The 13,677-nt window shown below is 36.5% G+C and overlaps 1 protein-coding gene across 1 annotated transcript; it reads left to right on the top strand.

Annotated features, from left to right (window-relative positions):
• Nucleotides 1-1,409: 1,409 nt before the first annotated feature.
• Nucleotides 1,410-13,235, top strand: LOC143547309 (E3 ubiquitin-protein ligase UPL3-like). The gene is made up of 18 exons (XM_077038764.1): nucleotides 1,410-2,516; nucleotides 3,170-3,280; nucleotides 3,360-3,476; nucleotides 3,558-3,725; nucleotides 3,805-3,936; nucleotides 4,633-4,869; nucleotides 5,349-5,470; nucleotides 5,548-6,877; nucleotides 7,328-7,423; nucleotides 8,024-9,460; nucleotides 10,042-10,260; nucleotides 10,362-10,466; nucleotides 11,074-11,154; nucleotides 11,245-11,313; nucleotides 11,402-11,530; nucleotides 11,718-11,840; nucleotides 11,915-12,115; nucleotides 13,024-13,235. Exons 1-17 carry the CDS (start codon nucleotides 1,656-1,658, stop codon nucleotides 11,978-11,980), a joined length of 5,403 nt encoding a protein of 1,800 aa, XP_076894879.1. The 5' UTR covers nucleotides 1,410-1,655; the 3' UTR covers nucleotides 11,981-12,115; nucleotides 13,024-13,235.
• Nucleotides 13,236-13,677: the final 442 nt, after the last annotated feature.

Raw genomic sequence — 13,677 nt, 5'->3', positions numbered from 1 at the left:
ACTGTTACATTTGTATTGAAATTGCTTCGTTTGTTTAAATAAATTCTTACTACACAATTCACACACGTGTAACGAATGAACATACATTATGCTCTTCTTTCCACTACACGAAATCACCTGCCACTTTCTACCTTGTAACATAAAATCTTACCCGCAATAAATACATTAAATGCAACTTGCGTTTGTGTTTAAAGAACTTATGAACATAACATAACAGAGTTATCATCTTCACAAACTGCTTAATCAGATATCTGCTTATTCCGTTTTACTCTAACAACAACTAAACCAAAAACACTAAGGCCCTGTTTGGTTGGATGGAATTCAAGGGATTTCAATGGAATTAAAATTTAAATTCCATTCCTTAGTGTGTTTGGTTGGATAAAAAAAGGATTTGGAATTGGAATTAATTCAAACCAAATCACCCACTTGATGGAATTCAGATTCCTCCACTCAATGGAAGGATTTTAAGGGAATGTGTGTGAATACCAAAAATAACCCCCCCAGCCTCTACCAATTGACCCAAACCGTCACCACCACTAACATACACTCTGCTCGTCACCCGCCACCAACCAACTCAGTAGCTAGGTCACCCGCCACCACCCGTTGCAGCAGCCATTCTCGCCACCCAGTGAACACCGTCGCCATCAAATCTGCTGGCAAACGCCCATTGCAGACGCCACCGACAATTTCTCCGGCATCACCACCACCACCAATGAAATTGCAGTCACCTCCACCAACGAAATTCCGGTGATGGATCTGTCACATGATTTCAGATCTATCACGTTTTTCGGAAATATATTCACTTGACAATCAATTATGAAAAGAGAGAAGAGAAAGAGATAGGTTGAAGTGAGAGAGGGGTAGGTGCGGGTGGCTGTGGGCGACGGTGGCGGCGGTTGTTGCCGGAGAAGGTGGCTGGAAACTTGAGAGATGAAGAGTGTATTGTGTAAGGTTGGTTAGTGTTAAGAATATAACATCGGTTATTTCTATTAATTTAAGGGCAAATGTGTCTTTTTTAGTTATTTTCCCATTCCAATTCCATTAACAAAGTTATAACCAAACACTTAAAGGATTTGCAAAGGGATTCTCTAAATTCCAATTCCAATTCCAATTCCAATTCCAATTCCAAGACAATCCGTGAACCAAACGCCCCTTAAAATTCATAAACCAAGTACCTCAACCTAGTTTTATCACAATTCCCATAACATTAAAGGTAAAAAAAAAATAAAAAAATTGACACTTTCGTATCTTTTACGTACAACACAAACACAAACACATACACATACACATACACATACACATACACATACACATACACATACACATACACATACACATACACATACACATACACATACACATACACATACACATACACATACACATACACATACACACATGACACATACACATCTATCTCTATATAACCAACCACTTCAACACCAATTAGGGTTTCTTTCAACCCTCTTGATTTCAATTTCATCTTCAAAATTCTCTTCACACACTCACCGATTCACAATCCAACCTTCAACAAATCGTCTCAAATCCAACCCAATTACTCAATTCCACCATCAATTAGGGTTATTGGATCCATCAGACGATGATGCTTAGGGTGGCGGTGGTTCACTGCTTCTCCGATCGTCGTTGATCGTTGTATGGAAACTCGTAGCCGTAAGAGGGCCGAGGCCACCTCATCAGCCGAATCCACTAAACGCACTCGTCTCGTTCCTTCGGTATCCACTCGTTCACGCTCTTCTAATTCTAATAATATGGATAATAATAATAATATTAATAATAATAATAGTAGTAGCAGTGGTTTAGTTAATGAATCAGCTGTCTCCGGGTCGGGTTCGGGGTCGGGTCGAGGCCGTCGGAGCAGAAAGAATAATAATAATAATAATCAGGATAATAATAATAATTTAGATAAAGGAAAAGAGAAGGAACATGAAATTAGGGATAATTATAATATTAATAATAATAATTTGGGATTGAGTATTAATGATGGAGTTGAAGAAGATGATGAAGATGATGATGATGATGATGATAGTGACGGTGGAGGTGTCGGGATTCTGCACCAGAATTTAACCTCTGCAAGCAGTGCACTTCAAGGTTTGTTGCGGAAGTTAGGTGCGGGGTTGGACGATTTGTTGCCGTCGTCAGCGATGGCGTCGGCTTCGTCGTCTCACCAGAGTGGGAGGTTGAAGAAGATATTGTCGGGTTTACGTGCGGATGGGGAGGAAGGGAAGCAGGTTGAGGCATTGACGCAGTTGTGTGATATGCTTTCGATTGGGACGGAGGATTCATTGAGTACGTTTTCGGTTGATTCGTTTGTGCCGGTGCTTGTTGGGTTGTTGAATCATGAGAGTAATCTGGATATTATGTTGTTGGCGGCGAGGGCGTTGACGCATTTATGTGATGTGTTGCCGTCTTCGTGTGCTGCTGTGGTGCATTATGGTGCGGTTTCTTGTTTTGTGGCGCGGTTGCTTACGATTGAGTATATGGACTTGGCTGAACAGGTTTGTTAGCTTGTTTATTAATTAATTATGTTAAGTTAATCATTTAAGTATGTTAGGAGTGATGTTACGTAGAAACGAACACCTTTTTTGTTGTAACAAGTAGACCTAGAATGTGAAGTAGTTTATTTAACGTGGTATGTTATGTACTTTTATGTTGAGCTTGGTTTTAAACAAGCGTATCATGAGCGTATCAGATGATGCAGTGATAGATTGCATTGTACGAGACGATTTTATGATGCGTGCATCATTTTAAGCATTTTGATGTGATCGCATGCATGACACGGCGCTTTGTGCAGTTGAACAGTATATGAACAAATTGGATCATCTATTGCAAAGGGTTCTAGTTTTCAAATTTGTTTGAAAAAATCTGATCATTAATTGAACAAATCTCACCAGAGATAGTGAGAATATCTTATATTTTGGTATTTATAAGTTAACAAGTTTAAATCGATCTATTAATTACCTTTTTAGTACTTTTTAATAATGAAAGCCTGCCATACGTCGTGCATCACACATCGATTGTTGGGATCAAAATACATCGATGCGTTTCTTAAAGTCAAGAGTTTGAGTATAGTTAAAATTTTGTAGTTTATGATTCATAGTTCTAATCTGTGTATGTAACAGTGTTAATTTCTTCTATCATTTTGGTGCAGTCTTTGCAAGCTCTTAAGAAGATATCACAAGAGCACCCGACTGCCTGCTTGCGAGCAGGGGCTTTAATGGCAGTTCTTTCTTATCTTGACTTCTTTTCAACAGGAGTTCAGGTACCCATTTATGATCTAATTATGTTAGATGCATTTTCAAGTAAAGATTGTGATATTAACTTTCTGTTTTATGTCTCAGCGCGTGGCATTATCTACTGCTGCAAACATGTGCAAGAAACTTCCATCTGATGCAGCTGATTTTGTCATGGAAGCCGTTCCACTATTAACTAATCTTCTTCAGTACCATGATGCCAAGGTAATACTAGTAGTGCAAATTTTCAATTTAATCTTCTTAAGACTGGTTAATTGACTTCTTTTTTATTTTGTTTGTTTTAAGGTTTTGGAGCATGCTTCAGTTTGTTTGACTCGAATTGCGGAGGCGTTTGCAGCATCACCTGTCCAGTTGGACGAGCTATGTGTTCATGGGTTGGTTAAAGAAGCCACCTCTCTTATTTCAACCAGTTCTGGTGGTGGACAAGCATCACTCGGTACATCGACTTACACGGTACATACATATTTGCTTTGTGTTTTGGGACATATTCTTATTATTGAGGAGAAGCATTATATAAAGTTAAAATTTTCAGGGCTTAATACGATTGCTATCTACATGTGCAAGTGGCTCTCCTTTAGGATCCAAAACTTTGCTCCTTTTAGGGATCAGTGGGATTCTCAAAGACATATTATCAGGTTCTGCCTTGAGTAGACCACCCGAGCAGGTAATATTGTTTTTTCATGTATTATTGACCCAACCCAAAACTAAAATGACATCCCCTCCCATATTGAAATTTCACATAATTACAAAAATACCCTTATAAAAATAAAAAATTTGTCATTTGCTTTTCATTTTGTTGATTGACACTTGTATTTATTTATGGTTATGATTGTTACCCCCAAAAGCTCATGATAAAGAAGGATAGATTTTATATAGATGAAAGAAAATTGTGGAAAAAACACAAAAAGTAAAACCGCAAAAAGGAAAAAAAAAACTCATTAGCGAAACATAAAAACTTAACAGAAAAAATCAACTTATTTTTTGTAAAAAAGAAAAAAAACAAGTTAAAAATGGGCAAATATGATAAATTGGGAAAATTTTAAAGATTTAGTAAATTAAGGGTAACATAATCATTCTACAATTTATATTTTTAAAATAAATTAAAATGCAACTTAGGCTTTGGGTTGGCTAAATATGCAATTAAGGAAGTTTGCTAAAGGATATCTGCAATTGCCCCTATTTTATTTGCCACGGGGCAATTGCAGATATCCTTTAGCAAACTTCCTTAATTGCATATTTACCCAACCCAAAGCCTAAGTTGCATACATCCCATTTTAATTTCAGAACTCACACTTACGATTAAGAACAATGTGTATTGAGCATTGATTATTAAATCAATTTGTTTCTTTTGGGTGTGAAGATTTTTGAGATTGTGAATTTGGCAAACGAGCTTCTTCCGCCATTGTCCAGTGGAATCATAACTCTTCCTACAAGTAGTAATGTGCTCGTCAAAGGGTCTCTCTTGAAGAAGCCAGCTAGCAAGCAAGAAGAATCGAGTGGCGATGCACCTGAGGTCTCAGCTCGTGAGAAATTGTTAAATGACCAACCCGAGCTTCTTCAGCAATTTGGGATGGACCTTCTTCCTGTTTTGATTCAGGTTAGATTCAAAGAGGCACAATATGCAATCTTTATCTGCAACTAATTGGGATGGTTTTCCCATAAAAATATGGGGGATGGGAATGAAGATGCAGGATGGAATGTAGATGCAGTTTTTATGTTTTTGGTCATTTTCCCCTTAAATTTAAAAATGGGGTTGGACATGTGGGATGGAATATGAATGCTCTTAGATCTAATAAAACAAAATTGTTGGAAGTGATAAAACGGTTCAAAAGTAAAAGTCTATTTTCACTTTTAATAGTTAGGAAAATTTAGAAATCAAAACATTTAACCTCAAATTTTTAACATCTTTTCATCATAAAATCTAAATGTTAACTTATCATAAACCCTTAAACGAGCTAACAGGTCAACCCACTTGATTTATGGGTCGTGTTCGGGTTGACCCATTTTTAAACTGGCCGTGTTACCAATTGCCGCGTCTGATATGGAAGCATATATACTGTTTTCTTTATCTTGCAGATATACGGTTCGAGTGTAAACGCACCTGTGCGTCACAAATGTCTTTCAGTTATTGGGAAGTTGATGTACTTTAGTACTGCTGATATGATTCAGTCTCTACTTGGTGTAACAAACATATCAAGGTATGTCATTGGTGATAACTGCCTATTTTTTATTCTATTATATCGTGTACAAATGTTCTAATAATATGATATTATAGTTTCTTGGCCGGTGTTTTGGCGTGGAAGGATCCACAAGTGTTAATACCTTCGCTTCAAATAGCGGAGATATTAATGGAGAAGCTTCCAGAAACTTTCAGTAAGATGTTTGTGAGAGAAGGCGTGGTTCATGCAATAGAAACACTCGCTGTTGATGCATTATCGAGTGAGAATGTGAATGATTCTATACCTGGATCTTCTTCTTTACGATCGAGGCGGTATCGGCGTCACACCACTTCAGATTTAAACGCTTCTGAAGATTTGAAAAGCTCGGGTTCTCCAGAACTGCCAGCTGTCAGTTCTAGTCTTCGCATGTCTGTTAGTACGAGCGCAAAAACTTTTAAAGATAAGTACTTTTATTCTGACCCTGGTCAAAGTTCTGAAGTCGGGATCACAGATGACCTCATACGTTTGAAATACCTTTCTAAGAAGTTGGTTGCCATTGATGACCAAAAGTCTAAGTCCAAGGGGAAGTCAAAGGTGTATGGTTTTCGGTCAACCGAATTTTCACCTGTAAAAGAAGAAAACTTGTTAGCTTTTGTAACTGAGATGCTGTTAGAGCTAACCAAAGACGATGGCGTTTCAACGTTTGAGTTTATCGGTAGTGGTGTTGTGGATGCGTTACTAAACTACTTATCGTGTGGACACTTTTCAAAAGAACGCGTGTCGGAAGCGAATTTGTCTAAGCTGCGTGAACTCGCGAGTAAACGATACATGTCGTTTATTCACGTTGCACTTCCGTCAACGGTTGACCAGGGTCAACAAGCGCCAATGACTGTGCTTGTTCAAAAGCTTCAATCTGTTTTGACCTCTTTAGAACGGTTCCCGGTTGTTTTGAGCCACGGTTCGCGTTCATCTTCAACCGCGCGATTGTCATCTGGTCTCGGCGCGTTATCTCAACCATTTAAACTTCGTCTTTGTCGAGCAAATGGCGAAAAGTCGCTGCGTGATTATTCTTCAAATATTGTTCTGATTGACCCTCTTGCTAGCTTGGCAGCTGTGGAGGACTTTCTGTGGCCACGTGTTCAACGAACTGAGTCTAATCAGAAGGCTTCAGCGTATGTTGGGAATTTAGAGGCTGGAACTGGTGGTACACGTCAGCAGTCAACAAGGTCCAGGTCATCGGTTAATATTGGTGACTCAGCAAACAAGAAGGAGGTGCTACAAGAGAAGAATGCAAGTTCTTCTAAAGGGAAGGGGAAAGCTGTATTGAAAGGTCAAGATGAAGGTAGAGGGGGAGGGGGTCCACAGACTAGAAATGCTGCGCGCAGAAAGGCTTCTTTGGATAAAGATGCACAGATGAAAGCTGTTGATGGGGAGTCTACTTCTGAGGTACCACTGTTGAATATTTTTTTGTCTTTTAAAAATAGTGATTAGGTGGGGTGCATGGGTTGGCTTTGGGCTTAAACCGACCCAAGAACAGAAAATTCGATTCTTTTTGTTATTTTTTTTACTTCAGTGATCAGTCTGTACGAACTTGCACTGATATCCTTTATAGTATTGTAACATCATATATGATTCAATTTATCTCTAATATTGATTTAGGAGGATAATTATGATATGCGTTGTAATCTGCACAATCAACAAAATTCATTTTAAAGTAAAGTGTAGGAAGATATCAGAATCTATTGTTCACTAATCACTTCTTCATGGTTCTTTTTATTTCCAGGATCTTCTCATCAATTTGTTAATATTTTTAAGTAGATGTTGTTGACCTCATTTTGCTTTTTTTATACAATTCGTTATTTATGTTTACTTTATTAACCCTTTTGTTTTCTGTAGGATGAGGATTTTAATATATCACCTACTGAGATCGATGATGTCTTGGTGATTGAAGATGATGACATTTCTGAGGACGACGGCGAAGATCATGATGATGTATGTAATTAGGCTTGTAAATGAACCGAACGAACACGAATAGAGCATGTTCGTTCAACTTTAACCAATCAAACGATCGAGCAAGAACAATTAAACAAACAGGGTTTTCTTGTTCGTGTTCGTTCGTTTAACTTTAACCAAACAAAGCGTTCGAACACGAATGATTAACCGAACAGGGTTTTCTTTTCGTGGTCGTTCGTTAAGAAAATGAACGTGTTCATGTTCGTTTATGTTTGTTTGTTAAGTGCATAAATGAACAGTTAATGAATGTGAATGTAAAGGTACAGACATAACTTGGCTAAACTAATTAGAAGTAACATGAACTGTATGCTGTCCCTAAAAAGTTAAAATGAATGTTTTAACAAATGTAAACGAACGAAGAAAATAAACAAATGAACATGAACGAAGACCACAAACATAAATGAACAAACAAGACATGTGTTCATGTTCGTTTAACTGAATGAACAAAATTTTGTCCACTGAATGTTCTGTTCGTTTGCAGGCCTATGTAAGTTTGTTTTAGAATCTTATTTATTATGTCCTATATTTATATCTTGTATATTTGTATGCATTGTAATGATAACCACAACGGTTTTGTAGGTACTACAGGACGATTCCCTTCCCGTTTGCACACCCGACAAAGTTCATGATGTCAAATTAAGCGAGGAAAGGCCCACTCGTGGTGCAACCAATGACAACGAAACAAACCCGGCTTGCGGTTCTAGCAGCAGCCGAGGTCGTGGCGCAGACTCACAGAGTTCACGAGGCCCAATGTCGTTTGCTGCCGCAGCTATGGCTGGACTGTCAGCTGCAAACGGTGGTAGAGGCGGCATTAGGGGTGGCGGTAGAGACCGCCACGGGCGGCCCATTTCCGGGTCCCCGAGGCTTGTATTTTGTTCAGGTGGAAAACAACTAAACCGAAACTTAACAATCTATCAAGCTGTTCAAAGACAACTTGTTCAAGATGAAGATGATGATAACGGAACTGATTTTGTATCTAGTGACGGTACCAGATTATGGGGCGATATTTACACCGTCACATACCAACGAGCTGACAATGTTACCGTTACCCCATCTAAATCTACCCCCACTAAAACAACCTCAAACTTGAACTCGAATAATAGTGGGGCCCACCCAATGTCTCTTCTAGACAGCATTTTACAAGGCGAGCTTCCATGCGATTTAGAAAAAACCAACCCAACTTACAACATATTATCTCTATTACGCGTGCTAGACGGTTTAAACCAGCTGGCGCCACGTCTGCGTGTACAGTCATCAACTGACAGTTTCGCGCAAGGAAAAGTTCCAAGTTTGGATGATCTGAATATTACTAGCAGTGGCATTAAGGTTCCGTGTGATGAGTTTATTAACGGAAAATTAACTCCAAAATTGTCTCGACAAATTCAAGACGCTCTCGCACTTTGCAGTGGCAGTCTTCCATCATGGTGTTATCAGCTCACGAAAGCATGCCCGTTTTTATTTCCGTTTGAAATCAGACGCCAGTATTTTCATTCAACTGCTTTTGGTTTGTCTCGAGCGTTACACCGGCTTCAACAGCAGCAGGGTGCCGAGGGCCACGGGTCGTTAAACGAGCGGGAATTTAGGGTCGGACGGTTACAGCGACAAAAGGTTCGTGTTTCGCGAACGCGTATTTTGGAATCGGCTGCAAAAGTTATGGAGATGTATTCTAGCCAAAAGGCGGTTCTTGAAGTTGAGTATTTTGGTGAAGTTGGGACCGGATTGGGCCCCACTTTGGAGTTTTATACTTTATTAAGTCATGATCTTCAAAAAGTAGGATTGAGAATGTGGAGGTCTAATGTTTCAGAATCGGGTGCTGATGTGAACCTTGTGTTAGCACCTCTCGGGTTGTTTCCACGACCTTGGCCTGCTACGATTGATGGTTCTAATGGTAGTCAGTTTTTTAAGGTAACCGAGCATTTTCGTCTTCTTGGTCGTGTGATGGCTAAAGCGCTTCAAGATGGGAGGCTTTTGGATCTTCCGCTTTCACCTGCTTTTTATAAACTTGTGCTTGGACAGGTGAGCTTCTTTTTTATTATTATATCTGTTAAAACAACCAAATAAGAATGCTCAGTTTCGGTTAAATACCGAATAAACCGATTTCAACTGAATTGATTTCTGTAGCTAAAAAATATATACATTTTTTATTTTACCTTCGTTTAATATTATTGTAATCCAGTAGTAAAATATAAAGATAAGTTAATTTGGTATAGTTTGTTTTTGAAGTAACTGGTTTATTAAGTTATTATATAAGAATGGTATAGTTTTTTTATTAACTGGCTTAGTTAATTTGAAGTATTCTTACAAAGATTGATTATACTAGTATAACAAAAATTTAAGTTGGGATTTTGAAATGTACGGTTAAGACACAACTTCTTATATAACAAGAACTCGATTTACCTGACTTTTCATTTCAAAATGTACGGTTAACATTTCATTTATGGCATTTTCTTAATAAAAATATATTGGATATTCGGTTAATACTGAATAACTGATTTCAAAATTTCCAATACTTGTTAAAATTCTTTTTTGTGAGGTATTTATAGTTTGTATTCATCTTTCTGTTGTTTTGGATTAAGACACAGCTTCGTTTATAACAGGAACTCGATTTACATGACATTTCATTATTTGATGGTGAATTTGGTAAGACATTGCAAGAATTACAAGCTCTTGTCAGCCGGAAACAGTACCTTGAGTCTATACATGACCAAAATGAGATACTTAACTTAAGGTTTAGGGGGGCCCCACTTGAAGACCTTTGCTTGGACTTCACACTTCCCGGCTACCCCGATTATGTCCTCAAAACAGGCGACGGCGATGTACTGTTTTCATTATTATTAATATATTACTAACTATTATTATTATTATTATTATTATGTTATTGTTATTGTAGTTATATAGTTATAATTGATAATTACAGGTTGATTTAAACAATTTGGAGGAGTATATTTCTCTGGTAGTTGATGCTACTGTCAAGACAGGTATCACTCGACAAATGGAAGCATTTAGAGCTGGTTTTAATCAGGTAATATTATTTTCGCTTCACAGTTATATATAAAAATCCATTTACGTGAAATTGGGGCAATATAAATTAGGCTTGTAAATGAACCAAACAAACACAAACAGGGCGTGTTCATGTTTGTCTGTTTACCTTTAACTGAACAAGTGATTGACCATGAACAGTTAAACTAACTTGTTCTTTGTTTGTGTTCATTTGTCAAGGAATTGAACGCGTTTGTGTTCGTTTATGTTTGTTTGTTGACAGTATAAAAGAACGGTTCACGGACTTAAAGAGGCATAAACGGACATAAAACAAATGAACGTATCTGAACATAGATGAACATTTTACTTTAACTGAACAAACAATTGAACACGAACAATTAAACAACCTGTTGTTTTTGTTTGTGTTCATACGTTAAGAAAATGAACGTGTTCGTTATGTTTGTTTGTTAACGGTATAAAAGAACAGTTCACGAATGGACATAACTGAACTTGGACAAACGTACATAAACAAACATAATTGTACAAAGAATGTTGTTTGTAAAATATAAAATTCTACTGAAAGAAACGGTTCAAATGGACCGATCTTATGTGTAAATTTGAAGCTAACATGTATCTTATATTACTGTCAGGTTTTTGACATTTTGGCTTTACAAATATTCTCTCCAAGTGAATTGGATTATTTACTTTGTGGGTGTGGAGAGTTGTGGGAGGTAAATTTCTTTTTTTTACCCTTTCTGTTTCATTGTTTATATACTTGTTATATTTTATCTAAGCATAATTGATGTTTTTTCTATACACAGGCTGATACGCTTGTTGAACACATAAAATTTGATCATGGATACACATCAAAGAGCCCTGCAGTAGTTAATGTAAGCAGTATTATCTTTTTAGTTTTTGGATTTATTTAATTTGTTATTCATAAGCATTTGATTTTAATAAAATGTGTTATTTTATTAGTTACTTGAGATAATGGGAGAGTTCAATCCAGAACAGCAACGGGCATTTTGCCAATTTGTGACGGGCGCACCTCGGCTTCCTCCTGGTGGTTTGGCTGTTTTGAATCCTAAGTTAACAATTGTGAGAAAGGTATGCACTGTTTCCATTATTAATATTATAGTTATTGTTATTGTTATTGTGGTTATTGCTATTATCGTTATGGGGAAGTTTACATGGAAAACTTGTATCATTTGATATAAAACTAAATATTATCTCTATTATCATTATTATTTTTACTCATTCATGCATTGTAAACTGTTTTTGTTATTGGGCACAGCATTCTTCAACAGCCAACAGCACAGCGTCTCACGCAAGTGGATTATCAGAACCTGCAGATGACGATTTGCCAAGTGTGATGACTTGTGCTAATTACCTAAAGCTCCCTCCATATTCCACCAGGGTACAACCTAATTTAGGTTTTTCATAAATTAGATTGTTAGGACTTTTAACTAAATATTGAACTTGTTTACACAGGAAATCATGTACAAGAAACTCGTGTACGCCATTAACGAAGGACAGGGATCGTTTGATTTGTCATAAGTTTTCAATTTAAACTAACGAAAATGTGTATACTGTATCCGAGAATCCTTTGATTAGTGGTGCATAATTTGGGCTCAGTAAAGATTTCTTTTTATGCTTTGTTCAAGTGTCAGTGGCTGCATGGTTATGGTCAAGGTTAGTTTATTTCTCTTTCCTTAAATAACAGATTAGCAGTACTGCTACCTGTCAGTTTTGGGTAGGGGTGTCAACGAGCCGAGCTCAAGGTTGGCTCGAACTTGGCTCGTTTATTATTTGCTTTATTTGTTTGCACACGAGTAAAGTTTGGTTTTTCACTGTAGTTTGCTCATTTTGAGTAATAAGGCCATTTTTTTTGTCATATCATGCATGGCTTGTGGTTTCAAGCTTTTAACTCTCTGTCCCTTGTATCAACTCTTACATTTTTCTGTTAACTATTAGGGCATTTTAGTCATTTTACACCTAATGGACTATTTATGTATATTATATTTTGGTTAATTACTTGGATGATCCATATAGCTTGGCGCAAATTAAGGATTTGGTCCCCAATAGACATGGTCCCTTGATTTTTAAATTTTGGACCAATTCTGTAGTTTCCCCAAACCAAAGGAGTAATCCATGTAATCTACTGTAATATACATGATGTAGTATATACTATTTAGTGTTTATCCTATTATACTTATAATTATTTTTGTTATGTAATGTATAACTATTTTATTAATAAAATTGATATATACATATAAATCTTAGGCTCACGGGTTCAGTCAGGCTCGTTTGTTAAACATGCAGGCTTATTGACTTGAGCATATGTTTTACATGCCTCAGTGGCTTGACTTGGCTCTTTTACACCTCTAGATATGAGGTGGCAAAATGAGCTTTATTGGGTGGGTTGGATAAACGGGTCAAAATTGATAGTCTTATGTGTCAACTGCCAAGGTTTGGTTAGCCTTTCTAAATTTATAAATAATTAATGGATCAAGTATAAGCATATTGTTAAAATAATGAGGAGAATAATGTAGCTTTGTCATCGCTTGTATATGTCGTGAATGGTTCCATTTCTGTTTCAGTTAATGCAGACGCGGATCGGAAATGATTTGTTGAATAAGGAGAATGAAGAAACTTGTTGAGCTGTTATTTAATGTTTTCTACAAGGGATTTGTAAATAAATAGTGGAATGATGTACACATTGTAGTTTGCTTTTTTACTTGAAATTTTGTTTATGCAACTTTCTTTGAAATTGTATTTGGTATTTGGTTTTAAATTTACTAAACTTTTTTTCTTTAACTTTAGATTATGCTCTATTGTTGTTTTGTATCTTCTACATGATTTTCCTAAGTACACATTTTAATTCATGTTTTAGCATTACCTTCCCAAAGCATTTTATAGGAAAAGATGATGTAAATTCAAATTTCCCCTAGTTTGGTAATTTACCCACTTTAATCTAAAAAGTAGTTTTTTGAAACTATTTTTATTATTTATTTATTTTGTCATTGAAGTTTTGTTTGTTTTAACATTCTTTAGTCTCGAATAAAACTAATTACTTATTATAAAAAAAGTAAATAAATTCATTAGAGCAAAAAAACTTTTTTTCTCTCCATAAAAATCTACTATATTTTGAAGAGTTATTTGTTACATCAATACATCAAAATTATATTTTGAAGAGTAATTTGTTACATCAAAATTAATTGAATGCTTTTAAAAAGTATTGTTAATATGTTATA

The sequence above is a fragment of the Bidens hawaiensis genome, unplaced genomic scaffold, assembly GCF_021521415.1.
Source record: "Bidens hawaiensis isolate Kalapana, Puna unplaced genomic scaffold, B.hawaiensis_p1.1 tig00014709_1, whole genome shotgun sequence".
NCBI classification, from domain to species: domain Eukaryota; kingdom Viridiplantae; phylum Streptophyta; class Magnoliopsida; order Asterales; family Asteraceae; genus Bidens; species Bidens hawaiensis.
Note: the sequence above shows the minus strand (reverse complement) of the source record. Positions and strands in the feature narration are given on the sequence as shown.